We start from the raw sequence: 27,995 nt of genomic DNA on the forward strand, positions 1-27,995 counted from the left end.
GAAAGCTCTTCTTTAAAGCCTCAGATATTTTTCAGGTGCAGGAGGCAAAAGGAACTCTCCCAGTATCAATGAGTTTGTGCCAAGGTGGTATTTTCACCATTAATCAAAAATATCTATTCTGCTTGATTTTTCCTTTTCCATATAATTTTATTTTATAGCTCTCTAAGTTTTAAATACTTTATAAATGTTTTCTTCAACTTTTCTAGCTTCACTTCTTCCTATCTGAAATTGGACATTCGTTCAATTTGATCAATTTAGTGTTTACAAGAAGTGTTTACAATGTGTAAAGTGTTTAGTGTTTACAATTTAGTGTTACAGAAGAAATTCCATGACAATGACTGTAATCACAGAAGGAGTCTTTCTGAAAAAATCAGAGAGTTTTATCAAAAAGAGAGGTTTCAATTTGTAGAATTTTTTAAATTTGGAGAGGGTATAAAAATTACTCCCCAAGGTACTACATATGAGGTCAAGTACACACACACAAAAAAGTATTAATACATTTAAGAAATAAATATAGGCGCTCAGGGAATAAATAATATTACCTGGTAACATTGAGACTCCAATACAGTAATATTTCATTATCTAGAGTATGTTTGTTCATTAAACTCAGCTATCAGAAACACCATTACCAACTGGAAAGTGGGCAATCGTACTGATAATAATCTTTGAAACCCAAAATAGGAATTAGAGTTCATGCAATTTACTCAGGCACTTACACTATGCCTATTTACACTTATTGTAGAGAACTCTAAAAGCCTTGATTTTCTGATTTTTCTAGGACCCTGAAAATTGAAAGCAAAATATAGAACAGATTAGAGAAAGCTACTACTAAGGGCAATGAGAAGTGGTAACATCCTGACAGAGAGAAAAAAAGGAAGAAAATTATATAAAGAGGAAAAAAAATTCATAAACCATCATTGTCTGAGACTTATACCTTGTTAGTTCCTGGAGTAGGGCTGAGCTATGTGCAGTGTATTTCAGATGACTTTCAAATAATTGCATGTTTTTAATATTGGAAGGGGTGACTTCAGTTTTGAGAAAGATTTCCATATGCAAAAGTACCTAATTTTTGTTCAAAACTGCTGAATGAATGAAAGGTGACAATGTTAAGATCATTACAGATCGCAACCACTCCTGCTGGCCTGTGTGTGCATGAGCATGTGCGTGATGGCTCTTTCTCAGTGTCCTCGGAACAACTTTCTGCTAGATATTCTACTTGTTTCTTTACCTTTCTCTTTCTCTCTTTCTAGCCGGAGACCACCCCCATCACCAACTCGTCCCACTATAATCCGTCCACTAGAATCCTCCCTGTTAGACTAAACGAAGTGTCTGCCATGGCAATTAATCACTAATGAATTATGCAAAAGCAGCATATTTGATACCTGTTGCAGTAAATCATGAGTAGTCGCATGTGTGGACATCAGTAGGCAAGTAACCAGTTTTACTAATGCATTCCTCACTCATCTTCATTGCTCATGGTATGTCAAACCCTTGGGGTTTGACTCTTAAAAACTGCTGACCCTAGAGGTGTTATACGTTGTATTGACCAAGGTAGGTTTGTATAGCAGCCCTATACTTTGGGGACCATTTGCCTACCCTGGCATATATTTGAAATTGCTTTGGACAAATTTTCCAGGCTATCTACCAGGTAGCTCATTAAATATAATCCTTAACAGATATGAGATGGTTGGCTTACACCTAAGCCATACATATTTCTTTTCCCACATTCTGTTTAGGATGACGGTAATTCTGTTGTCTATTATTAGTACTACGACCTACTCCATAGTTACATATTTAGCTCCTCTTTCCTTACTCTTTCTTTCATAAGACAGCTAGGAAGTAACGTTTTAAAATTAGGATTCCTTAAGAATAAAACTTTTCCAGAAGCATAAGGTAGTTTGCAAAGGAAAAGTCTGCATTATTTGCTCTAGAGAGCTTCTCCTTGTGCCAATGTGTTTTGCTTCATGCTAGAAGCATATGCAGCAATGAATCAAAGCTTGTTTTTTGTTAATCAGTCATTGGCTAGTTAGTTTCAGAGTTCAAGGAAGAAGCAAAATATCATATTGCTAGAAGTGTCTGAAAAAATATAATTTCTTTATTCATTTATATATTCACCTCCTGGTCAATTACATTGAAGGTTGACATAGAAAATATTTAATTTTTCCAATCGATCTAATTTTTGGCATGGCTTACTAAATTTTGATACTAACTCTAGTTTTATTATTATTTTGGCTGGAGACAAAAAAAAATTATTTCTATGCTAATTTGTAATTCCCTTATGTAAGCATGTATCCTACCTTTTAAACAGGTTTAGTGTAACTTTCTATCCATTCTAGGCTTTCTTAATAAATCTTGAGACTTACTATGGGATAATCACATTTAGAGAATGGTACCTGAAATGAAAAGTCAGTAGAAGATGCCATAGTTTAAGAGAAGAGCTCACACTTGTACAATTGTACTACTTCAGAGTCCCTATCCAGGTCACTTAACTCCAGAAAATGGTATTAAAATATTGTGATCTAAAGCAAATTTGCAATATCTAAGATTTCTAAAATTTATAGTATAGGATTAACCTAGAGATTCGTAGTTCAGTCTTGAGGCTAAGTTTTGGACTACCTAGGACCAGATGATTAGCATGTAGGAACAGCCAGAAGCCAGTTGGAATTTTGTCTGCTAACTGTTCCCAGACAGCAGAGCAAGTATTCACTGAATAGTGGTGTCCCATGACACTATTTCATATTCTACAGAAGTAAATCAGGTTTCAGCAACTGAAATGTCTCCCTTTGAAAGCAGCAAACATGATTTGTATGTTAACTTAACTTTAATTTCCTGTGTAGTTTATACCCAAAGCAGACACCCATAAAATATAAAGTAAAAAGTTTTAACCATTATTAAAAGGGAACTTGCCATGTTGGATGGCAGTGTATTGAACTTATTCTAAAGAGTTACAGCTAGCCTACTCATAATTGGAAAAAAATCAGAGAATATAAGATTGACAAAAAGGGCATTTCAGTTTTTAAAGTTACAAATGATTTTATAAAGAACATCACCATCACATCTTATTTTTTTCAATTGGAAAAAAATAATTCTCTGTGAATGGAACCAATGTGCAAGATGCATACTGCATTTTTTAGAATAATGTCTCAGCTAAATGGAAAAATGTTAAGCAAAAATCCATAGTAAAACAAATAATCTGCAGTGAGATCTTTTCATAAAATTTTCTCTTTTTAGGATTCCCTTTGCTTCTTCCTTTGAATTCTCTAAAACAGGCAGCTAGCAGATTATATATTTCAGGGTTTGGCTTCATGCTAAATGTGGTTTTGAGTTTTGCTGTATTTCAAAAATTTCCTTCTGTTAAAGGAAAATATTGTGGATAACCACTGGTGTGTTCTTAGATCAGCACAAACCATGTCAAAAAAAATTGGAGATTTTTCCCAAGTTTCTTTCCACTGATCTTAGGCAGTAATAAACAATGGCATTTGTCATCTTTGGCTTTTGCTTTTAGATTATATTCCCACAGTTGCATTGTCCCAATTGTCTCCCTTTGTGGGTACATTTTTGTTCTTTTTTACTCCTAAGTTATTTCTAATAGAACCCAGCCTACCCTGGAATTTCTTCAGCAGTCACATTGGAGAGTATTTTCAGTTTGCTGCACTATTATGTCATATTATTAGTATGAATCCCATTTCCCAAAGGGCTTATATCCTGCTAAAAGGAGATGCCAAGGTGAATTAAGTCTGAAGCTCTAGGATGTGCATAGTTTGAGGTGCAGCATGCACACCAGGCCTTAAGATGGGAATGTAGCTTAATGAGCTTTCTGTTTCCCATACCATTTCTAATCTTTTGTGTAACTTCCTCTTAACTGATTGCTCTGATGTTGTCAACACAATAGATGTAGCTCTATCATGTCTAGCATAATAAAAGTTCGTGTTTTTAGGATTTGGGAAAATAAACTGTATGTGTTTATTTGATAGGTAAATCTAGTTTTATTGTCACATGCTAAACCTTGCATGCATATTGACTAATTGGAATAACCATTTACTCAATTATGGATTATTAAAATAGGATTGATTTAGAACAGATACATTGCATTTCTAAAAATCGTCTACCAAGGTTACTTACTCTTCTGAATATTGCTTTTAGCTGTGTTTTATAACACAGAAGAGCAATAGAGTCTGCTTATTAGCAAATTTCCTACTTGTTCAGATACAGACTCATTCTATTCCAAAATATTATAATGAAACCAGTTCCTGTGATATAACTATAAGCCTTCTGGACTTAGAATTAAAAAGTAGTCACATAGATTAATTTGTGACTTTTCAGTATATACTGTAGCCATAATTCTCAAATATGAAATGGGACCTAATTACCAGTATGTGATAAATGTTAATGTTTTCTGTGTACAAACACATTTTCTATGCATGTGTCTCTGTGTTATACAGTATACACATAGTCAGTTTATTTCTGTAAGTACATGTATTTTGTGTCCCTTTGAGTAGGTAGGTTTAAAAGCACTCATTAAAATGCCATAAGCATGAGTGTGACTGTATGTGCATTATATATATATATATATGCATATGTATGGGTGTAAATATCTGTGTATACATGTGCTTAGTATGTGTGGATATGAATATATATTTTAAACTGTGCTAATATAAGAGACAGCTTTGGCTGATCTGCCATAACATGTGATAACAGTGATTTGTTTCTCAAAACATACATGAAGTATACAAAATTTTCCAACTCCAGACTGTAGTCATTCTAAGAGGCACAAGGCTCATGACAAACATGGTAATATTCACAGACATTTGTTTCTTAATCCACAGCATTGCTATCTAAGAAAGAATTGCCTTTGATAATATCATTTGGTAAGAAGTGAAAGATCTGGAGAACTATCTTTAAGATGCCTAATTAGAATTATAAGTTATTTTTGGATTGCTGAACTGAATCTTAAAAAGCTAAGTTGATCTACATAATCCTTTTCTCTCTCTATGGTAAATGTAATAAAACAAATAGAAGTATACAGCAACATAATAAAAGTAGTGGATATTTCTGAGTATATTTGCTAAAAATGTAGGGGAGACATCTAATACTTAATACCTTGGAGATAGGTCATCTACTTTTTCAGGAAAGCACTTTCCATTTGGCAAACATAATTATTTAAAATTGACAGGAATCTCCTTAGCATTAAGAACAAAGCCTAAATAGTAGGTGTCTGAACTGTTTAACTCAGAGAAGGAAGATAATGTATGAGACTCAAGCCATGAGTTTTGTATCATTTCACCTAGAGAACTGCTAGCTCTGAGCTCAGAGTTTAATGTGAATGAAGGTAGATTTTAGAGAAACAATTATTAGTTCACCAAATCATTCAGTTGTTTCTAAAAAGCTCAGATCTGTCTTCTAGATAATCTTAGTCATCCTATTTGGTATGTTTAAAATTATGTGGTGCTCTATATGTGAAACCTTAAGAATTTTTTTGACGTATATGTAGTATAAGCATTGCTATTTGTGTGTGTGTGTGTGTGTGTGTGTGTGTGTGTGTGTGTGTGTGTGTACGTAAGAATGTGTATGTGTGAGAGCAAGAGAGAGGAAACTCAAGAAAGAGTCTCCTGTTTGTCTTAAGACCTGTTCATACTGGTATATTGGTGAGACTTCTCACCTCTCTGGTCAAGGGTTTCACACGTGGCTCAGCTTAATTTCTTTTTTAACTGTTACCCTTGAATTTCTTATATTTTGCTTGTTATGTAATGTTTTAAAATTATGAAAAAAATTACTCTGTCCAACCTTTTGCATTATCTATTATCTTCTGCCAATTTGTTAAAAATTATTTCTCTCAATAAGAAATTCCACCACTATTACTTGATTTGTGTTTTATTTCATATGTACAGCCTTGGTTTTACTTGCTTGTCTGTTTCTCTTCTCTCCTTTTTTTAAAGTCAAATTCCTCTTTTGCTTTTTTATGAAGAAGGAATATACTAAAGCAAAATCTCATCTTTTCTGTTGATTCTTTAATTCATACGAGCCAGAATACTTTCCACTGTCTTCTTGGCACTTTCAGGATTTCTTAATGCTGATATATGGACTCTGTGAATGGAAATTTTGAAGCAAGTTCCTAAAGCCTGTATCATTCTTGAAGGTCACATGTACCTATTGTGAAAATGTGAAGCTGTATTTCTGAATCTGAAATAAATTATAACATTTGAAGGATGCCCCCCTTTCCTCATTCTTGTATGTATTTGAATCATGTCTATGCATTTCAGTAATACCTGAGACTTCCAAATATTTATAGCTCTTGATCAAAGTGGCCTAGCATTATCAAACTGGAGAATGATAGCATTTTGCATTTCTACCATTAATTTGGGGGAAGATGATATTTTTAAAGGGAACAAATTGGGCAAATCAGAGGCAGGAAAGTGGAAAACAGTTTGTTCCTGATTTGCAGTCATTGTTGAAATAGATTGAAAAAGGACACAAACCTTGGACAGTTGGAGGGTATGAAGTGACACTTGCCAGAAAGCACCATGACATTTTGCCACTGAAAAGGAAGTATTCATGGAAAACCCCAGGAAGTAAAAGGAGGAAAGATGCTCTGCCCAAATATCAGGTCTACAGAGGCATTTCTTAGAGCAAAGAGTTGAACTCCTGACCCAACACTTGGCCTTCCTTATTTGTTCATTGGGCATAGAGAATTTGTCCCTTTCCATTTCCCCATTATTAAGATTATCTAAGAGTGTTCAGTAGTTACACATATCCTTACTCTGAGTTTCCAAAGGATAGAGAAAGATTGTCCATTACAAGAGTTTTGATGATAAGTCCCTTGTCAATACACATAGTCCCAGATTCTGCCATCCAAATGCAGAAGACAAGAAGAGGAGAGGAGGAGGGAAAAATCGGTTTATTTTTCTTCTGTGATCAGGACATGTTCACTGTGGAAGGATGACTTGGACAAGCTGTTGTGTTACTTCACCCTTTCCTGTTGTAAGTTCTTTCTCATATCTATACATTTCCATGTGTGGAGCACCCATACCTTCAAAGGAAGCTTCTTATCTTACTGGAAGAGAGATTTTGGATGAGAAGAATCATGCTGTGCATTTGTGTTTTGTTTGCTCTGTTTTGACTGCATGATTCTAAAGTATGTTAATAATACATATAGAATAGTTTCTAAGGAAAATTACCAAAAACAAAGAACTTTATTTTAACTATTTGGCAAATTTACTTTTGTATTTTATCAGTGTGGTATTAGTGTAAATATCTGTTTGATTTGCTTTCTTTTTTTTTTTTTTTTTTTTTGCTGCTGGAAACTGTAAATCTCATATTGAGAAACATATCTGGTGTTTGGGTTAAACTGACCTCATACCTTGCTTCCAAGCACTTCAACACACACCTGGCATTGCCACTTTTCAAACCCTTTACTGGTGTTAGAATACATGTAAGAGATACTAACTGAAACTACAACCTTAATTCAGAGTTTCCCAAAGTGCACTCCATTATATCTTAATAAGTTTTACACACACACCAAGCATTTTTCTGTCAAATGTAGTCAGGAAATAATGACTAAAAAATTAAATGTTTCTCTCCTGGAAGACTTTATAGAAGCCTTAAAATCTGATTGCATTGTGAATCTTTAAGAAAAGAATAGTATCTACATGTTTCTCAGACTTACTTGGCCATAAAAGCTTTCTTCACAGAGCATCTCACAGAACTAGTGTTCTGAGGCGCATGCCTTAGGAAACACTGCTTCAGTGCTTTAAGCCAGAGGAAAACCCACTGAGTCTGATTATCTTGGCACACGCTGTCACTAACAAAAAGTTGGGTGATAAAATCAAATATGGAAGCAGCAAGAGCTCCCAACTTAAGACGATCCACCTGGAGCTCTGGTGCTTTGTCACAGTAGTGTCTGAGTTCCAAAGAGGAAGGTCACATAGGAACAGAAGGTGTGAAAGCAGATTAGAGCCCTACATGCAATGAGTCTTACTGAGACTTGTGTAGGATTCAGATAATTTTCTACCATTTCTCTCTGACTCTCCAAAAAAGAGCTCTTTTAAATTAATTACATTACTCCCATGAGATTATTTTGAAGAAAGTGATCCAAGTTGATTTAAAATTAAAGATCATCAGAAAATAATTCAGAAGAATACCTATTCCTATTGCCTTTCTCTCCTCCCTTTCCTAAGCCTTCAGGCTCACCCACTGCTCAGGGATATTAAGTTACCAAAACGATGGGCAAAGAAAGCAAGCAGAAAATGTTTTGTGAGATTTTAACAGAAAACAGCTATAAGGAAGACATTTCAGGATCTCACCAGAGGAATGTCACCATAAGTCCAAATTGTAGCATTGAGGTAGATCCAAGATAATGTGGTAATTCATTATTGAGTTTTTGTATGTGAATTATGCCCATGTTCCACATATAGTTTTTCTAATCTCCTTATCTTACTGTTTTGGCCAAACAATTTTGTTATGAAGTTATTTTTCAGAAAGCTTAAAAAAAAAACTAAAATTATTATCTTGATTAGATAGATGTGTTTATAAAGTGAATACTAGTATGATAAGCTTTGAAATTTGTTAGCAAATCAATATTCCAATTCAGTACTCCAACTTTCATATTGGGGGTGGCAACAGTATGTTGTACTTTTGTAGATCTACATTTAAGAAGCCCAAATATTTTCAGCACTTGTCTTTAAGCACTTCAAAACCATGTAAGTAATATAGAAAATTCTGGAAAAGAAATAGCAAAAACCCACACTTCCCAGATCCATGATATGACTAACTCTGACCCACTAAATAGTGTCATCATCAACAATGCTTGATGTGAAGAAGGAATGTGAGGAAGGTTAGATACAGGGTAAGTGAAGATGAAAAGAAAGGACCTGTCTGAGGCAGTAAATGTCACCCTGATGTTTAAAGTGAACATTCTAGCTGTCAGTGAAATGTATTCCAAGACATAAAGTTTCTGATCCTGTTTCTGGATTAGAACACCAAACTAAGCCCAAACAGGAAAGTGTTTTGGCATATGCTAACAGAATGTCCCTTCAGCACTGTGGACTTGCTGTTCAGTTTAATGGCTCACCTCCCCACCCTGCTGAGGTAATTAAAGTGTTCTAAAGCCCCTTCAGAACTCAAAAATAGTTTCTGTTTGCTGGACAGGTGATAAATCTCATTGAGCCTGACAGAAATTTAATTACACTTTCTTCATGAAAACACCAGGGATACCCATTACCTGGATCTCTAAAGCTAAAGGTTTGCAGAACCACTACCCCCCCACAGTTGAAAGGTTAGGTACCAGTAACAAGTCCTTCATCATTTAAATGGATGGGAGCCCTCCTTAATGTAGCCAGCTTAAATTGGACTGAAGAAAAATTGATCTTGGACTTTGGGGAAGGTAAGATCATTTTTTTACCACTGCTCAGAAATAGCCCAGTCAGTTTGGCTCCATGAACATCTCACGGAAGATGAAAAAGAAGTTGTTTTTATTTTTGTTTTTTATAGACTTCATTGCTCTCCTCACTAAAGTGTTACAAGAATAAGATGGAAGTGAGTATGTTGTTGAACATACTGGATGAGTAACCAAAGAGAGTAGAGTATCAAGACCACCTCAGAGTCCTACAGCTTGCTGTAATGTTGAATTTATTTACCGATTTGATTAGAAAGAGGAAATTAAAGTGTAGACTTCTACTGGAAACCAGTGGGAACGTTTTATTTGACCTGCTGTTTTCCTACTTTTGGAGCTATTCATTGCAATGTATAGTTTGTTGTTCTATCTTCTCTAGCTGCAAATCATCTTTCTGGCAAACACCAAGAGGCTGATGTCAAAATAAAGCACAACTCTGGACCCTTATTTCACATTCTGTGGGCCTGTTGAAATGCAAGCCAGGCCAGGGATATGGAGAAAGATCCAGTAGACTAGATTCCATTTACCCGGGACTCACTTGAGAATAAATCAGAATTTCAGCTGCACCTAGCTCTCAGACAGAGGGAAATCCTACAAAATCCTGGGGTCACCATGGACCAGACCTAGCCTCTTAGTCTCCCTAGGCCTGAATCTAGGCTATTACACATCAGGACTATTCACCCAGAGCAAATTCTTATTTACAAATCCTTTTGTGTGAGACCAACCTCTGACATCATTTTTTACACTGTGATTACCTTGCTCATTTCATCTCTTGACACCTTCTAATTTCACTTAAAAAATTTTTACCTGCCATACTTCTATATCAACTCCCTCTTCTCTATGGAGATTTTGCAACATTCATTGAAATCTTTGGAAATAATTGAGTGTCACAAAATTAGGACTGGGAATCAAATATTCAAGTTGTAAAGGTATTTGGCTCTGGGACCATTCCCAGTTCTCCTGAATAAAGCTGCATGAATTTATCATTCTGTGGTGCAAAATAATAAGATTTTTGAGTGGGCTCAAATGGCTCATACCTAAGCACACTGCTAGTAGCCAGGAAAAGTCCTGGGAACTGCTAACTTTACCATGTGGTGTTCTTTCATTGCCCCTGCATGTCTGCATGTGCTGTTTTGGTTGGTTGTTTTTTTTTTTTCCTTTTGGTCTGATTTGCACTTGACTTTTGTGAGATATTTTTGCATGCTATTATTTGAATTTGTTTTATAATTTAAACATTGTTTTCTTCCTCTGCATCTGTGTTTTTCTTTTTGTTATTTTGTTTTGTTTTTTTTTTACTAGGCGACCCCCTCCTGCAGTTCCAGGACGACCATCCTAACCACCCCCGTCAGTCATTCATCTCGTTTTGTTTCCAACAACATGTCTATCCATGGTATTTAAAAGGCTTTCATTTGCACTATATGTCATATGTACATAAAAACTTTTATTTTTGATCCATGTCTATAATAAAAACAAAGTTTATTCTGTATAAAAATGAAATGTGTTCTGTTTCTTTTTCTAAAGAAGACCCAAATTAAAATAAGGATTTGTCTCAACTAAAACCAGGTAAGGTGAAAAATACTATATTTGATCTTTTAAGAAGCTTAATAAAAAAGTTCTTAAAGCATTGCAATTTAAAAAGGTCTTTGGTGTAGAATAATCATCTATCTTCAATTGAAATTTCTAAGAGTGAAAAGAGGAAGAAAAATTCCGGATGTCTAGAAAAAACACAGATGATCGAATAATTTCAACTCTCCTCCAGGAATCCCATTCACAATTATAATTATACCAAAATGTTTTTCCAATTTTTATTGTTTTTCTAAACACTCTTATGGGAAATAAAATATGTAAGATCATGGAATAAACTGTAGGTCTGAAACACATAAACGTCACAAATTCTATTTGGCAAATTCAGGGGAGAAAACCCTTATCCTTCACCATAAAAGTACAGAGCAAGGAAATGTCGCCAGTTTGAGAAGGAAGGCTCTTCATGATATCAGTAAAGTACAGGAAAATAGCATCTGAGTTTGAGGGAAAAGGGACCTTTTTTATGCATCAGTCCTCAAATGTTAATTCCAACTCTGATAATTTAAGCTATCATTTTTCAACAAGTATCCAAAAAATGTGTCCAAATAAAATGTTTATGATTAAGGTGATAATAGTACCTCCTGCTAAATATGTGATCTGAAGCCTTCCCAAAGGTTTGAGATTAAATTCAGAATTTTCTTTTTTGAAAATTTACGTGGCATAAATTAGAACTTAAAAATAGCCTTTCTCACATGAGATCACTTCTGAATGTGCCTCCCTTTAGCACTTAAAGATATAAAACTACATGACAGGAGAGTCAAAAATCATTTGTTAGGAATTTGGGTTCCACTTACTTCACATCCGACCTAGGCAAGCCCTGGCAAGGAGAAGTGTATGGAAGACATGGGCAGGAACCCCAGATTCTAAGATGGAGAGCCCTCATTAATCATGTTCTTTCTTTGAACCTTAAAAAAATCTTTTTTAAGGACTGAGTTCTCCACTAAAAAATGCAAAATCAGTTAAAAATTTCATATGGCCTGTTACATCATTTTTACTTGTGTCCCAGGTTTGGTGACTACCACTTAGAATCACTGGTAAGTAAGAAAGTTCAAAAGCTCCAAAGCAAGGTATCAGTTGAAGCTCTTGTACACCTGGAAGCAGTTGTGTTGATGCAAAATAATGCACAGCATGCAGTCTTTTGCCCTTCCTTTCACCTTCAGTGCAGGCATTTGATTTTTAATCAATATTCTTATTGGATTGCATTCTAATCATATAGCATTCTCATCCTAACAGACACATGTTCCCAGATTATTTCATACCACCTCATAAACAAAAAAAGAGGTTATCAATGGAAAAGTTTTCTCCAAATTCATCTTTTTTAAGTGTTTGGTACTTTTCCACTTTGTCTTAAACATGCACTTATTTTTATACACAGTGTTTCACAGTTATACACAGTTTAGATGTTTGAAGCTTAAGTTGACCTGATGAATGATGAGAAAGGAAAACTCCACTCACAGTAGAATGAAATGATAACCTTAGTCTCCCTCAACAAAGAAGTGTGTGTTCCTTTCCTCACATTCTGTAGACAAGAAAAAGCAGGGAGGGAAATCAAGTTGGGAGGCAGGAAGCAGCCTAGAGCAAAATCAAACTATGATAAGGTTTTTTAATATGTATTTACTGTTAATAGTGTTTTTATGTTTCATAATGCACCCTTCCCCAACTCTCCCTATGCCCACCTCCACCCTCCCTATTTAATAAATAGTTGAAAAAGTACAATATTCTTCATAGGTGGTCATAACTCAGGCTCAAGAAGAACCAAACTATTATACCTTTAATAAACATAATATTCCTTAAATATTTTCCTTCCTTTGTTTATGCATCAAACATCCTTGAACTCATAAAAATGTCTTAGTAACTGGAAACACCAGAGAAGTAACAGGATAAAAGTAGCTTACAAAACAGTTAAGTAAGCAATTACAATGTAGTGCTATAATAAAGGAAAAGTTTAGCCCTTCCAGGGAGAACGGTTACTGACTTTAGTACCGAAGCAGCTATTTGAGTTCTAGAATCTTATTATGCACTTTACCCAACACATTCTAATATTCCAGAATATGGTGATTTTTGACTTCTGACAAAGAAAGGAATAGACCTCATTTCAGCCAATCAGAAACCATACTTTTCATTCCAAATGGGATAATGCAAGAATCTAAATTACCTAGATGATGGTTGAGGAAAAGGCTATTGGTATCAGAACAGTGACGTGCTCTGTTAGCTTTGCTTGGCTCCTAACAGAAAGGCTTTGGATTCAGAAGTGCTCCACAGCGACCTTCCACGGGTAGCAGTGAGGGGAGCCAGAGTTCCCCAGTCTCCAGCTGGGAAAACCCAGAACATCTAAGAGATGGAAAAAAGAGAACTAAAGGTAGGAAAAAATGAACAGAACTTCCAATCCCTTTCTTATGGGGTGCCACTGGCAAATAAATGTAAGCCTTGGGAACCACATGTATATACATCGAAGGGTGTTGCAACAGACATCTTAGAAGACGAAAGCCAGAAGAAAGTAAGGAAATAACCCCTGCTGTTACAGGCAACGATGCTTTTAATGGGTTCGGAGCCTGACATACTTCAATGTTTTTTATCTTATAGCTTAAAAAATTGTTGTATTGCCAACACCTGTTTTATAACTCAGAATTAAATATGATAAAAAAAATCCTCAGAAAACTGATATTGAATTATTTAGTCCAGTTTCCTCAGATTCTGAAGTAAAGCTTCCGAACTGTGAATCCATTTTATTTTGTTTATTTATTTTTGAGACAGAATCTCACTTTGTTGGCCGGGCTAGAGTGCCGTGGCATCAGCCTAGCTCACAGCAACCTCAAACTCCTGGGCTTAAGTAATCCTTCTGCCTCAGCCTCCCAAGTAGCTGGGACTACAGGCATGTGCCATCATACCCAGCTAATTTTTTTTTCTATATATTTTTAACTGGCCAATTAACTTCTTTCTATTTTTGGTAGGGACGGGGTCTCGCTCTTGCTCAGGCTGGTTTTGAACTTCTGACCTTGAGTGATCCACCCACCATGGCCTCCCAGAGTGCTAGGATTATAGGCGTGAGCCACTGTGCCCGGCCAATTTTAAAACCGTGAACTTCACTCACAGAGTTAAGATTGCTGAAGAAGAAAAAAAAGCTCTTGTAGGCCTTTTCAATTACTACAGTCTATTTCTGAATAAATCGCTTGGAGCTTACAACACTACACCACTGCATGTCCCTCCATTTAAAGAGCTATACTAGCCGCCTCCGCTAACATAGCACAGACACTCCTTCACTTATGATGGGATATGTCCCAATAAACCCATTGTAGGTCGAAAATATCATTAAGTTGACAATACATTTAATACTCAGATGAACCCATGGTAAAGTCAAAAACTCATAAGGGTTGAAACATCCTAAGTTGGGGACCATCTTTATAGACCAGTTGTTGTTTTTAACGCTGCAAGTTACTACTGGATCACAATACTGCCAACATATTAGGAAGATCAAACTAGGTTTCAGGCTACTGGCTGAGCCAAGACTACAGACTGCTACTGCCATACTCAGTGTTTGATCAAATCAAATTTTACTGTACTTTCACATCTTTCATGAACCTCATGAAGATGAGCCGTGAGCAGGTACAGAGTAAAGAAAGCGTCGGCGAACCCCAGCAGGCCGAAGAGTCTTAAGGATCCTCGAGACAGTAACCGAGAAGTCACTGAAGTGCGTTCTGCCTATCAGAACAGCTGCTACCAAAGTACGGTTTTGATGCTCCCTGTTACACTATTACAAAAACATTAGTCTTTCAGCCTCCTAAAGGCTATGTTTTCCTCACCTGGTTCTCATCTCTGAGGGTGCTTTTCGAAGGCAATGAGGCAACGGAGAGGACGTTAGAGCCAGCCGGACAGTGCCTTCTGCCTGTTTTTTTTCTTTTAAAGACAAAAAATACTTGGCTACATACACAAAAGCTGCCTGGGGCCTGAAAGATTGGGAGGCCCACAGTGTTCCCACTGACCAGGGTCTAAACGTCACCCGGGCCGGCACGAGGGCGCAGGGCCATCCTGGAGCGGTGAGCAGCGAGCCCACTGAGCCTGGGCAGGAGGAGCAGCTTTTCTAAGCCAGTTCGGACAGGAGGACCGCAGTTTCCCTTGACCCCGCAGTACGAGGGACCGCAGTTGCCCTTGACCTCAGCATTGGTAAAATCAGTTTGTCCTATCGCGCTAATAGCGTTATGGTCAAAGACTCATAGGCTAGCGCTAGTCTGCTTAGGTCAGAAGACCCGGGACTGATCCTGAATGTCATTCGAACCTCAATGCTGACTGATACCAGTCGGTGTCAGAAAAGATTATTTAACTTTCTAAGCCCCCTCCTCGGGCCCTTTTACCCCCGCATTTCCTGATGGGCATGAGCAGGCGCTGGCACAACAGGGTGCCGAGGCCCGTGGTGCCAAGCAAATGCGGGCAGCTGGGAAACAGCTGCTTCCTAAGCACCACCCCCTCCCGGGAATCATCCCACTGTAATCACAGTAATACACCTGAGAGGAAAATGGTGTTTCATTTGGTAGGTGATTGTTTCCCAAGGTAAACAAAGCAATGTTGATGGCACCTGCAAGTTGCAAAAGAAGAAGCCCCAAGAATTGGCAAGGTCTAAGCTGGCGTGCCCCCAGGCTGTCTTCAGCCGTTTCTAATCTGCCTCTCCCCTGCAGCTGAGCTCTCCTGCAAAATTCCCTGTATCTTCAGCAAAATTCCTTATATTGTCAACCTACCCTCTGGATATGTATTTCATAACCTTGCTCTCACAAAACCAGATTTTCTCTAAAAGCACTGCTTCCCCTTCAGCCTTCACAAAAGGTGGCAACTTGGCTCCTGTGGCCCTCATACTGTTGAGCCTGAAGTGGATTAGTTATCCTTATTTTTTTATTTTACTTTCAGATTATTCCTTCCTCCTTCCTAAAACTCCTAGCTCTGAACCTCATGGCTTCAGATTATATAGCACACACTACCCAACATTGTTGCTTTTAACTACCAACCTCCAATTCATTCTCCCTTATTTCTCCATGATTTTAGCTCCTGTTTCACTCCTTCCAGTGCTACTCCTGTCTTCTTTTCATATACTTGTAGGTAATCCATTCTCACCCTGCCTCTCATTTTCTTGGACTTCACTCTTCCAATGGTCTTGCCCTTCACTCTACCTCAGCTACTTATTGCCAAAATTATAATCACACCCATGCATATATTCCTTTTCTCCTCACCTTTTTTCAATTTGATAAAAACCACTCTGGGTAAATCCAACTCTCTACCTACTGTGGTCTGCACCTGTGTAACTGTGCATGGTTTGAAAAACACACACAAGCACGCGCACACGCGCACACACACACACACACACACACTCCAAAAACAAAGCTAGCTGGTTTCACTTTAAATTCATAGCCACCATACTCAAGTGAGCTTTTAATGCTACCAGGCAATTATACTAAGCATCCCTAGTTCATCTACTCTCCCAACGTCCTAAGCTATCTCATACCTTCTCTCTGCTCACTCCGTTATCACTTCCCCCATCCATCCTCACTCTCAGCTGATTCTTTGCCTCCAACTTCCCTGAGAAAATTGAAGCAATCAGAAAAGAACTTACAAAGAATCTCATGACCTCATCACCCACTTACCAATATGTTTCCGTATACTCTGCCTTCCCTTGTGTTACTATAGATCACCTACCCTGCTCTTGTCTAAAGCCAGTCTTTCCATTTGTGCAAAAGATCCCATCTCCTCCCACTTAATCAAGGATATTGCCCCAGCAGTTCTTCCCTCTCACATCATCAACTACCACTCCTTACAGTTTCATACAAACATGCCATCATTTTTGTCTTCAGTTCCCCTTGCAGTGTCTGTCCTATTTCCTGGCTCCCTTTTGAAGCAGAACTTCCAGAAATCTGTCCGAACTTGCTGCTCTAATTCCTCTTCTTATTCTCTCTTAAATCACTCCAAATAGGTTTTTATTCCCACCACTCCAACAAAAGCCTGTTCTTTCCATGGACACCATTGACCTTATTGTTAAATCCAATGGTCAATTCTCAGTTCTTGTCTTGCTTGATTTACCATATTTTTATATAAGCACAGTTGATCACTCACTCTCAAAATATACTCTGCACTTGGTTTTCAAGACAAAAAACTCTTGATTGTCCCCTGCAAACCCCTCAGTGGTTTTGCCATCAAAATATTTTTGTTTGTTCTTCTTCTCCCCAACATTTTACTTTGGAGTTCTTGGTCCTCTTCTCTGTCTATACCCACTTCATTGGTGATCTCATCCAGTCTCATAGCATTAAATACCATTTATATTGCCAACAAATCCCAAATTTATATCTCCATTTCATGCATCTCTCTCTCAAACTCCAAGCTCATATTTCCTATTCTTTACTCAACATTTCAGCCTGGATGTCTACAAAGACATTTCATACCCTACATGCCTCAAACTGAAGTTCTAATCTTCCTCCCCAAAATCTCCAGTTACCTCCCTACTGCCCCCATTTCAATTAATGGCATAGTCATCTTTCAATTTGCTCAAGCCAAAAACCTTAATTTATAACTTTTTATTTCACACCCTACATCTAATACATCAGGTAGCCTGTTGGCTTTACTTTCAAATTATATACAGACTATTTTTTGCCACTTCCTCTGCTGTCACTCTGTGCTGAGCCACCACTATGCTTTGCTAGGATTGCCACTAGAGCTCCCTAATGCTTCTTCCTGTGTCTACTTTTGCCCCACAGCAACTGGGATGAACCTTTCAAAATGTATGTTGGTTCTTATCCCCCTTTTTCTCCATGACCCTCCAATGAATGACTCTCATCTCAGAGTGAAATCCAGAATCCTTTTACTACCCTGCAATGTTAGAAATAACCCAGGCTCCCACATTACCTCTCTGACTTCATTTTCTCTTCTCCTTGCTCACTCCACTTCAGCCACTCCTTGCTGTTCCCCAAGCATGCCAAGCGTTCTCCGTCCAGAGCCTTTGCAGCAGGTTTACCCTCTGCCTGGAATGCTCTCCCCTAGACAATCTGGATTATTCTGTCACTTCCTTCAAGTCTTTGACTAAATGTTATCTTTTCCATGAGACCTACTTGGACTCCCTCATTTAATACTATGACATTGTTTTTCTTTTTTCTGTAACATCTATCACTTTCCATTTATGTTTATTATCTGTCTCCTCCTGCTGGAATGCAAGCTCTACTAAGACAAGGACCTTTTGTCTTTTTTTATTCATAGATATATGCCAAGCATAGAGAACAATATTTGTCACACAGTAAGTACTCAATAAATATTTGTTGACAATAAATTCCTGAGGCCACACATCATAACATATGAGTAGTAGAAAGTGAGTAGAGGTAGGCCTAGGTAGACACTAAATATTTTGTTGGATATTGGGGAAGAGAATAAGGGATACAGAGGATAATAAGGGATTTGAAAAAGCACTAAAAGCAACAGCCTACCATTAGCCTTTAGCCCTGGATGCAATTCAGCTGTCAGAAACACAAAGTAGCAGCCCAAACTGGCAATATTGATTAGGCAAGCTCCTAACCCACTCTGCGTCTCCCTCTCCTCAACTGTAAACTGGACATGAAACTCTTACAGGATTGTTACGAGAAGTAAACAAGATAATGTCTGTTCAGGGTTTCTGTTTCTTCCTGATATAGGCTTGGAAGGTTGTGTGTTTCCAGGAATTTATCCATTTCCCCTATGTCTTCTAGTTTCTGTGCACAGAGGTTTTTGTAGTATTCACAGATGATATTTTGTATTTCTGTGATATCAGTTGTAATGTCTCCCTTTCATTTCTGATTGAGCTTATTAGAGTCCTTTCTACTTCTGGTTAATCAGGCTGATGGTCTATCAATTTTATGTTTTCAAGGAACTTATTTTTGTTTTATTGATCCTTTGTATTTTTGTTTGTTTGTTTCCATTTTATTTAGTTCTGCTCCGAGCTTGATTATTTCTTTTATTCTGCTGGCTTGGGGTTTGGTTTACTCCTCCTTTTCTAGTTCCTTGAGATGTGACATTAGGTTGTTAATTTGTGACATTTCTGTCTTTTTGATGTAGGCATTTAAGGCTATGAATTTTCCCTGAGGACTGCTTTTGCTGTGCCCATATATTTTGATAGCTTGTGTCTCCTTTGTCATTTAGTTGTAGGAATCTTTTGATTTCCATCTTAATTTCATTATTGATCAAAGGATCATTCAGCAGCAGGTTGTTTAATTTCCATGACTTTGTGTAAATTTGAGTGTTTCTCTTGGTGTTGATTTCTAGTTTTATTCTACTGTGGTTTGAGAAGATACAGTGGTATTATTTCAATTTTTATGAATTTGCTGAGACTTGTTTTGTGGCCTGAGATATGATCAATCTTGAAGAATGTTCCATGTGCCAATGAGAAGAATGTATATTCAGTAGTTTTGGAGTAGAATGTAAATTTGTAAATGTCTGTTAAGTCCATTTGTTCTAGAGTCTCATTTAAGTCCAGTGTTTCTTTATTGATTTTCTGCTTCACTGATATGTTCAGCTCTGTCAGTGAGGTGTCGAAGTCCCTGGCAGTAATGATACTACTTTTTATATCTTTGCTTTAGTAGGATTTGCTTTATGAATCCTGTGTTAGGTGCATATACATTTAGGATTGTTATGTATTCTTCATGAATCCCTCCCTTTACCCATTATATAATGACCCTCTTTGTCTTTTTTTATTTTTAACCATTGTTGATTTAAAGTCTATTTTATCTGTAGTGAGAATGGCCACACCTGCTTACTTTGGTTTCCATTTGCATGGAATATTTTTATTCCATCCCTTTACCTTCAGTCTGTGTGAGTTCTTGTGAGTTGAATGTGTTTCTTAAAGATAGCTTATACTTGGGGTGTTTTTTAAATCCATTCAGCCAGTCTATGTCTTTGAAGTGGGGCACTGTTCACATTCAGTGTTAGTATAGATATGTGGGAGACTGTTCTGTTCATCATGTTAGATAATCCCTGTTTTTTTGTTTTCCCTCTTGTTCTATTGTTTTATAAGAGCTTTGACCTTTAACTTTCAGATACTTTTACATTGGTGGGTATCTATTGTGCTGTTCCATTTATAATTCAGTTCTGAGTATTTCCTATAGGGCAGGTCTAGTAGTGACAAATTCCCTTAGTGTTTGCTTGTCTAGAGAAGTCTTTATTTCCCCCTGATTAATGAAACTTAGTTTTGCAGGATACAAAATTCTTGGCTGGAAGTTGTTCTTTTCAAAAAGATTAAAGATGGGGCCCCAATTCCTTATGGTGTGTAATGTCTACACTGAGTGGTCTGCTGTTAGCCTGATGGGTTTTCTTTTGTAGGTTAGTTGTTGCTTTCATCTTGCTGGTGTAGAATTTTCTCCTTCCTTTTGACTTTGGCCAAGTTGAGGACTATGTGATTTGGAGAAGTGCTATTTGCTATGAATCTTTCCAGTGTTCCATGACCATCTTGTATCTGGATATCTGAATTTCTGGTGATACAGGGAAGTTTTCCTCAGTAGTTCCCTTGAATATGTTTTCTATGCTTTTTGCTTTTTCCTTTTTTTCTCCGTCATGGACACCCATAATTCGTACATTGGTTCACTTTACATAGTCCCATATTTCTCTGAGTGATTGTTCATTCTCTTTTATTCTTTTTTCTGCATCTTTGACTGAATGGGTTAGTTTAAGAGCCTTATCTTTAAGCTCTGAGATTATTTCTTCTGCTTTGTCTAGCCTGTTGTTGAAGCTTTCTGCTGTATTTTGAAATTCCCTAAATGACTCTTTCATTTCTTTAAGTTCTGCTATGTCCTTATGTTGCCTAGCTCTTTAGTGACTTTCTCATTTTTTTCATTGATATCCTGAAATTTTTTTTGGCTTCCTTGTGTTGGTTTTCAACTTTCTCTTCAATCCCATTCATCTTATTTGCCATCCATATTCTGAATTCTGTTTGTGACATTTTGGAAGAAATAGAAATGCTGAACAGACCAATAACAAGCAGCAGGATTGAAGCAGTAATAAATTAAAAAAAAAAAAAACCTCCGAAAAAGAAAAAAAAAAAAAGCCCCAGACCAAACAGATTCTGCCAAATTCTACCAGACCTACAAGGAAGAACGGGTACCTATCCTACAGAAACTATTCCATAGCATCAAGAAGGAGGAAATACTCCCTGATTCATTCTATGAAGCCAGTATCACCTTGATACCAAAGCCAAGAAAGGATACAATAAAAAAAGAAAACTACAGACCAATATCCCTTATGAACATAGATGCAAAAATGCTCAACAAACTAACAGCAAACTAAATTCAACAGCGCATCAAATAATAATTTACCATGATCAAGTGGGTTTCATTCCAGGGATGCAAGGATGGTTTAACATATGCAAATCAATAAACATCATTCACCAAGTAAACAGAAACAAAAGCAAAGACCATATGGTCATCTAAATAACTGCAGAAAAAGCATTCATTAAAATCCAGAACCCATTGATGACAAAAACCCTCAACAAACTAGGCATAGAAGGAACATATCTCAAGTTAATAAAAGCCAAATATGACAAACCTACAGCCAACATCATACTAATGAGGAAAACCTGAAAGAACTGGAATGAAACAAGGGTGCCCACTGGTCGCCACTTCTATTCAACATAGTTCTGGAAGTCCTAGCCAGAGCAATCAGGTAAAAGAATGAAATGAAGGGTATTTAAATCAGGAAAGAGAAGGTCAAACTATCCCTGTTTATTGATGATAATGATCTTCTATCTAGAAAACCTAAAAAGACTCCTGGAATTGATAAATACATTCAACGAAGTCTCAGGTTAAAAAATCAATGTACACAAATCACTAGCATTTCTATATACTAATCACAGTCAAGCTGAGAGTCAAATCAAGGATACGATACCATTTACAATAGCTATAAAGAAAATAATATACCTAGGAATATACTTAACCGAGGATATGAATGATCTCTGAAGGTAGAACTACAAAACACTGAAGAAAAAAAATCATAATGACACAAACAAGTGGAAAAACATCCCATGCTCATGGATTAGTAGACTCAACATCATTAAAATGCCCAAAGTGATTGACAGATTCAATGCAATCCCCTTCAAAATACCAATGTCATATTTCACATATCTAGAAAAAATAATTCTACACCTCATTTGGAACCAAAAAAAGAGCCCAAATAGCCAAAGTAATCTTAAGAAAAAAGAAAAAATCTGGAGGTATCACATTACCTGACTTCAAGTTATACTACAAGGTATTATATAACACAAACAGCATGATACTGCTATAAAAGTAGAGACATAGACCAATGGAAATGAATAGAGAACCTGGAAATAAAGCCATCTAACTACAACCAACTGATCTTCAACAAAGTGGACAACAACATAGACTGGGGAAAGGAAGCCCTTCAACTAATAACGCTGGGAAAACTGGATAGCCACATGCAGAGACGGATGACACAGGACCCACCTCTCTCACCATATACAAAAATTAATTCAAGATAGGTAAAAGACTTAAATGTCAGGCATTAAATCATAAAAATTCTAGAAGAAAACATTTAAAAAAAACTCTTAGACATTGGCCTAGGAAAATAATTTATGACTAAGACCCCAAAGACAAACATAGCAACAACAAAAATATATACATGGGCTTAAGTTAAATTTAAAAGCTTCTGCACAGCAAAGGCAATAATCAACAGAGTAAATAGCCTACAAAATGGGAGAAAATATTCACAAATTATACATCCAATAAAGGGCTAATATCCAGAATCTACAAAGAACTCAAATCAGCAACAAAAAAATGAACACCCCATTTAAAAGTAGGCAAACAACATGAACAGACGTTTTTCTAAGGAAGATAGAAAGATAAAAAGAAGTCATTTTATCAGAAAGACACCTGCACTTGAATGTTTATAACAGCACAATCTACAATTGCAAAGATGTGGAACCAACCCAAGTGCCTATCAATTCATGAGTGGATTAAGAAAATGTGGCATATATAATATATACCATGGAGTACTACTCAGCCATAAAAAGGAATGAAATAAAATCATTTGCAGCAACTTGGATAGAACTGGAGGCCATTATCCTAAGTGAAGTATCTCAAGAATGGAAGAACAAATACCACATGTAGTCTCTAATAACTAGGAGCTAAACAAAGGACACACACAGACAGAAAGAGATGTAAAGGTCATTGGAAACCAAGAAAAGGGGATGGTGAGAGGGAGTGAGGGGTAAATCTTACCTATTGGGTACAGTGAACACTATTCTGGTGATGGGCACATTAAAAGCCCCGACTTAAGTATTACGGAAAATATCCATGTAAGAAAAACTTTTGTACTCCCTTAAATTTTAAATTGAAAAACAAAAAAAAGATAACATATATAAAGTGCATAGCACATTACCTGGAACACATCAGATGACCCAAAATGCAGGGTGCTGTTATTTATCAAATCCCAGTTTGCTATTTACTTCCTGAATTTACAGAGACCTCAGAAGGTATAGTAATTTCCCATACCACAATTCAGCAAGAATTTCAAGACTCTCATTGAATTTCATTATAAAAAGAATATCAATAACTTCCACAAGATGGCACTGTGTCCCAGCCCTGTATACCTGAATTCAGTGGGCTTGAAATATCGTATAATTGTGTAACTGATGCCCTCTACTGACTTGTTTTCTTTTTCTTGTCCTGGAGCCTTTGGCTTAGAAGATGTAAATGATGACTCCATATGGATCCTTATATATATGCTTGGTATGAATTTTAAAATACACAATTTACGACAGCTGTCCAAAGACCTTCAAAGTTTATAATACTGACATAAGCGTGCAGTCATGACACTGACATCAAGATGATCTCCACACAGAACCACTCAGATTTGCATGCCTCCTAGCTACAACCAATCATAAATCAGCTGCGCCAGGGCCCAAAATAAAGTACGCCTGCAACCCTGTAGCTCTGCCTCTCCTTGATCCCTTCGATCCCAACATCAATCCTTAGCACCATTTTGCAGGGGTGCGTGCGCAAAGCTACCTCCCTATTCCTCTGTCCTTGCTCTCACTTGCCACATCACTCTCCAGCCTTACCTATACCTTATAGTGACAAAAAGCAGAGCTGGGTGCAGAGGGAGAAGGGCAGACGGCTTCTTATGCAAACAGGTATTTGACAGGTTGGGATTTAATTCTGATGCTATTGTAACCTCCCCCTCACTTTCCCCCTTACCTCCAACACACACCATAACATTCTCTAGAAATTGAAATAATTATTATATTCTGCTTGCACCCTTTCACTGTGGTTTAAATATAAGAGACTAGCTAGATCACTGAATTAAGTGACGTGTAACTTTCCAAACAACTGCCATAGGTCACACCAATTGTTTTGTAGGACTGATCCCTATGCCAGCAGCAACCCAAAGGGGCATGTCACAGGTGAGCCTCATCATCCTTCTGATGGCAACATTAACTTAAGGGCTCCAGATTTCTTAACATTTTCTTAACATGTATAGCTTTTATTGTTTGCAATTTTTCTTAAACCTTTTTGGAATCAATTTTGGTTCCTAGCCTGTAAGACTTCTTGGAGTTCACGCAAAAAGTATATAAAATTACATTTTCATTTGCCTTAAACTTACCCTCCTCAAATTGCAAAGAGTGTCTTCTCCTATAAGGCAAGATTTGGTGAACAAATCAACATTTACTATTACCCTTAGTAATTTTATAGGCAACAATTACATCTTCTTTGAGCCTTCCTTACAGCCTGTGGTGTTCTATTCTCTAAACTGTTTTCATAGGGCAGCTTCCCTTTGATTCCTGTAATTTTGATTATTCTAGTCATCCTTCTGTGTCCTACTTCTAATTCCTCTGTAGCCTGGCTGTGGGAGCAGCCAATTATGTACAAAGAATTCCAAGTACTAATGCACTGGATTCTATTTATATTTCAAATCCCATTCTAAAGTATGCTCAGAATTTTGAGCCAATGTCCTCTGAATACTATTAATATGTATGAAATATTTTAGCCTGGATGTACCATTTCAAGCATCTCAAACTTAACATGCCTCATTCTTATTATCTACTTCACACACACACCTGACAGTCTCACTTATTTGTTCATGACATAATGGAAACACAAATCCATTCAAGTGAGAAGCTCCAGAGTCATCCTCTACTCCTCTTCTCTCTCCACTTGAAGTTACCAAACTCTCTGAAAAGCTAATCTGCCACTCATCTCCATGCCCACTACCATCATCCTCAGTCCAGACCTTCATTTTTCACCACTATTGCCACAAGAGTTCTCCATGCTTAGTCCCTATAGTTCAGCATCAAAACTGCTGCCAGAATTAGCATTTATATCCAGGCATACTTCATTTTATTGTGCTTCCCTTTATTGCACTTCACAGATACTGAGGTTTTTCCAAATTGAAGGTTTTGGCAACCCTGCAACAAACAAGTCTATCAGCAAGCACCGTTGGTCCAACATCATGTGCTCACTTCATGTCTCTGTGTCACATTTTGGTGATTCTTGCAATATTTCAAATTTTTATTATTATTGTATCTGTTATGGTGATCTATGATCAGTGATCTTTGGTGTTACTTTTGTAATTGATTTTGGGTGCTACAAACTATCCCCATATAAGACAATGAATTTAATCCATAAATGTTTTGTGTGCTCTCACTACTCTGCCGACTGGATGTTCTCCTCTCTCCTTTCTTCAGGCCTCCTTATTTCTTGAGATACAACAACATTAACATGAGACACAACAATATTAAAATTAGGTCAATTAATAACCCTGCAATGGCCTCTTAGTGTTCAAATGAAAGGAAGAGCAGCACATCTCTCACTTTAAATCAAAAGTAGAAATGATTAAACTTAGTGAGGAAGGCCTGTTGAAAGTCAAGATAGGCTGAAGGCTAGGCCTCTTGTACCAATCACCTAGTTGAGAATGCAAACTAAAAGTTCTTGAAGGAAATTAAAAGTGCGATTCCAGTGAATGCACAGAAATAATAAGAAAGCAAAATGGCCTTATTGCCAATATGGAAAAAGCTTTAGTGATCTGGACAGAAGATCGAACCAGCCACAACATTCCTATAACCCAAAGCCTAATCCAGAGCAAAGACCTAACTCTTCAATTCTGTGAATGCTGAGAGAGGTGAGGAAACTGCATAAGTTTGAAGCTAGCAGAGATTGGTTCATAAGGTTTAAGGAAAGAAGTCATCTTCATAACATAAAAGTGCAAGGTAAAGCAGCAAGTGCTGATGAGAACCTGTGGCAAGTTATCCAGAATATCTAGCTAGGATAACTGATAAAGATAACTACACCAAACAATTGATTTTCAATGTAGAAGAAACAGCCTTATATTGGAAGATGCTATCCAGGACTTCCATAGATGGAGAGTAGAAGTCAATGCCTGGCTCCAAAGCTTCAAAGGACACTGACTCTTTTGGTAGGGGTTAATGCAGCTGGTAACTTTAAGTTGAAGCCAATGGTCATTTACCATTCTGAAAACCCTAGGGCCCTTAAGAATTATGCTAAATGTACTCTGTCTGTGCTCTAGAAACAAAACAATGCCTGGATGACAGCACATCTGTTTACAGCATGGTTTAATGAATATTTTAAACTCACTGTTCAGACTCACTATTCAGAAAGAATGATTTTTTTTCCAAAACATTACTGCTCATTGCCAATACACCTAGTCACCTAAGAGCTCTGATGGAGATACACAAGGAGGTGAATATTGTTTTCATGCCTAGTAACACAACATCCATTCTGCAGCCCATGGATCAAGGAGTAATTTCAACTTTCAAGTCTTATTATTTAAGAAATACATTTTTAAGTCTATAGCTGCCATATATAGTGATTCCTGTAGTTGATCTGGGCAAATTAAATTGAAAACCTTGTAGAAAGGATTCGCCATTCTAGATGCTATTAAGAACATTCATGATTCACAGGAGGTCAAAATGTCAACATTAATAGGAATTGGAAGATGTTGATTCCAACCCAAACGGATGATTTTAAGGGGTTCAGTGGAGCAAGTAACTGGAGATGTGTTGGAAATAGCAAGAAAACTAGAATTAGAAGTGGTGTCTAAAGATGTGACTGATTTGCTGCAATTTCATGATAGAACTTGAACAAATGAGGAGTTGCTTGCTATGAATGAGCAGAGAAAGTGGTTTCTTGAGAAGGAATCTACTCCTGGTGAAGATGTTGTGAACACTGTTGAAATGACAAGAAAGGATTTAGAATATTCATGAAATTAGCTGATAAAATAGTTACAAGGATTGAGAGGACTGACTCTAATTTTAAAAGAAGTACCATGAGTAAAATGCTATCAAACAGAAATTGCCACAGCCACTCCAGCCCGCAGCACACACCACCCTGATCAGTCAGTAGACATCAATATCAAGGCAAGATCCTCTACCAGCAAAAAGATTCCAACTCACAGAAAGCTCAAATGATTGTTAGCATTTTTTAGCGATAAAGTATTTTTAAATTATGTATGTATATTGGTATGTATATTGGTTTTTTAGATATAATGTTATCACACACTTAAACAACTATAGTGTAATGTAAACATAACTTTTATATGCACTGGGAAACCAAAAACTTGTATGAACCACTTTATTGCGATATTTGCTTCATTGTAGTGGTCTGGAACCAAATCCACAGTATCTCTGAGGTATGCCTATGTATCTATCCACATATATACATATGAATGACATATATACTTTGTATATTTTTATATATACTTACATATGATTTATCATCTATCTACTTATATAGTATTATCACATCCCTTTTCAAAAGCCCTGTAATTTACCACTGACTACAGGATACAATAATGCAAAGTATTCAGCACTCTCAGACCTCAGTCCCTCTCACTACAGCCCATTTATGCTGTGATTCTCTCCACTGCCAGAATACTTCAGGTCCTGTGCACCCTGGCAAATACTGCTCACTCTGGTTACATCCTTCTTCCCACAGCCACCACTTTTCTACCTGAATTGATTTGCTGTCTCACCCTTCACTTTCACATCTGCCCCACAACTCCCCAC

At 37.1% G+C, this 27,995-nt stretch overlaps 1 protein-coding gene and 1 long non-coding RNA gene across 9 annotated transcripts in view; one reads left to right on the forward strand and one right to left on the reverse strand.

Annotated features, from left to right (window-relative positions):
* DNM3 (dynamin 3) overlaps positions 1 to 10,885 on the forward strand; it is a 515,120-nt gene extending 504,235 nt beyond the window's left edge. For 5 of the 6 annotated variants that reach the window (XM_012765123.2, XM_012765124.2, XM_012765125.2 and 2 more), the window contains one exon: positions 1,251 to 10,885. In XM_012765123.2, the coding sequence (XP_012620577.2) occupies positions 1,251 to 1,320 (70 nt within the window). In that variant the 3' untranslated portion in view covers positions 1,321 to 10,885. The remainder of the gene's footprint in view (positions 1 to 1,250) is intronic. The other variant, XM_076000385.1, reaches the window with a different exon arrangement.
* Positions 1 to 27,991, reverse strand: part of LOC105871677 (uncharacterized) — a 46,521-nt gene extending 18,530 nt beyond the window's left edge. The window contains exons 1-3 of one of the 3 annotated variants that reach the window (XR_012918195.1): positions 17,852 to 27,989; positions 13,128 to 13,303; positions 12,428 to 12,491 (exon numbers count right to left, since the gene is read on the reverse strand). This is a non-coding gene — a long non-coding RNA (uncharacterized LOC105871677). Of the gene's footprint in view, positions 1 to 12,427; positions 12,492 to 13,127 lie in introns of all 3 variants that reach the window. The other 2 variants (XR_012918193.1, XR_012918194.1) reach the window with 2 other exon arrangements.
* Positions 27,992 to 27,995: the final 4 nt, after the last annotated feature.

The sequence above is a fragment of the Microcebus murinus genome, chromosome 2, assembly GCF_040939455.1.
Source record: "Microcebus murinus isolate Inina chromosome 2, M.murinus_Inina_mat1.0, whole genome shotgun sequence".
NCBI lineage: Eukaryota > Metazoa > Chordata > Mammalia > Primates > Cheirogaleidae > Microcebus > Microcebus murinus.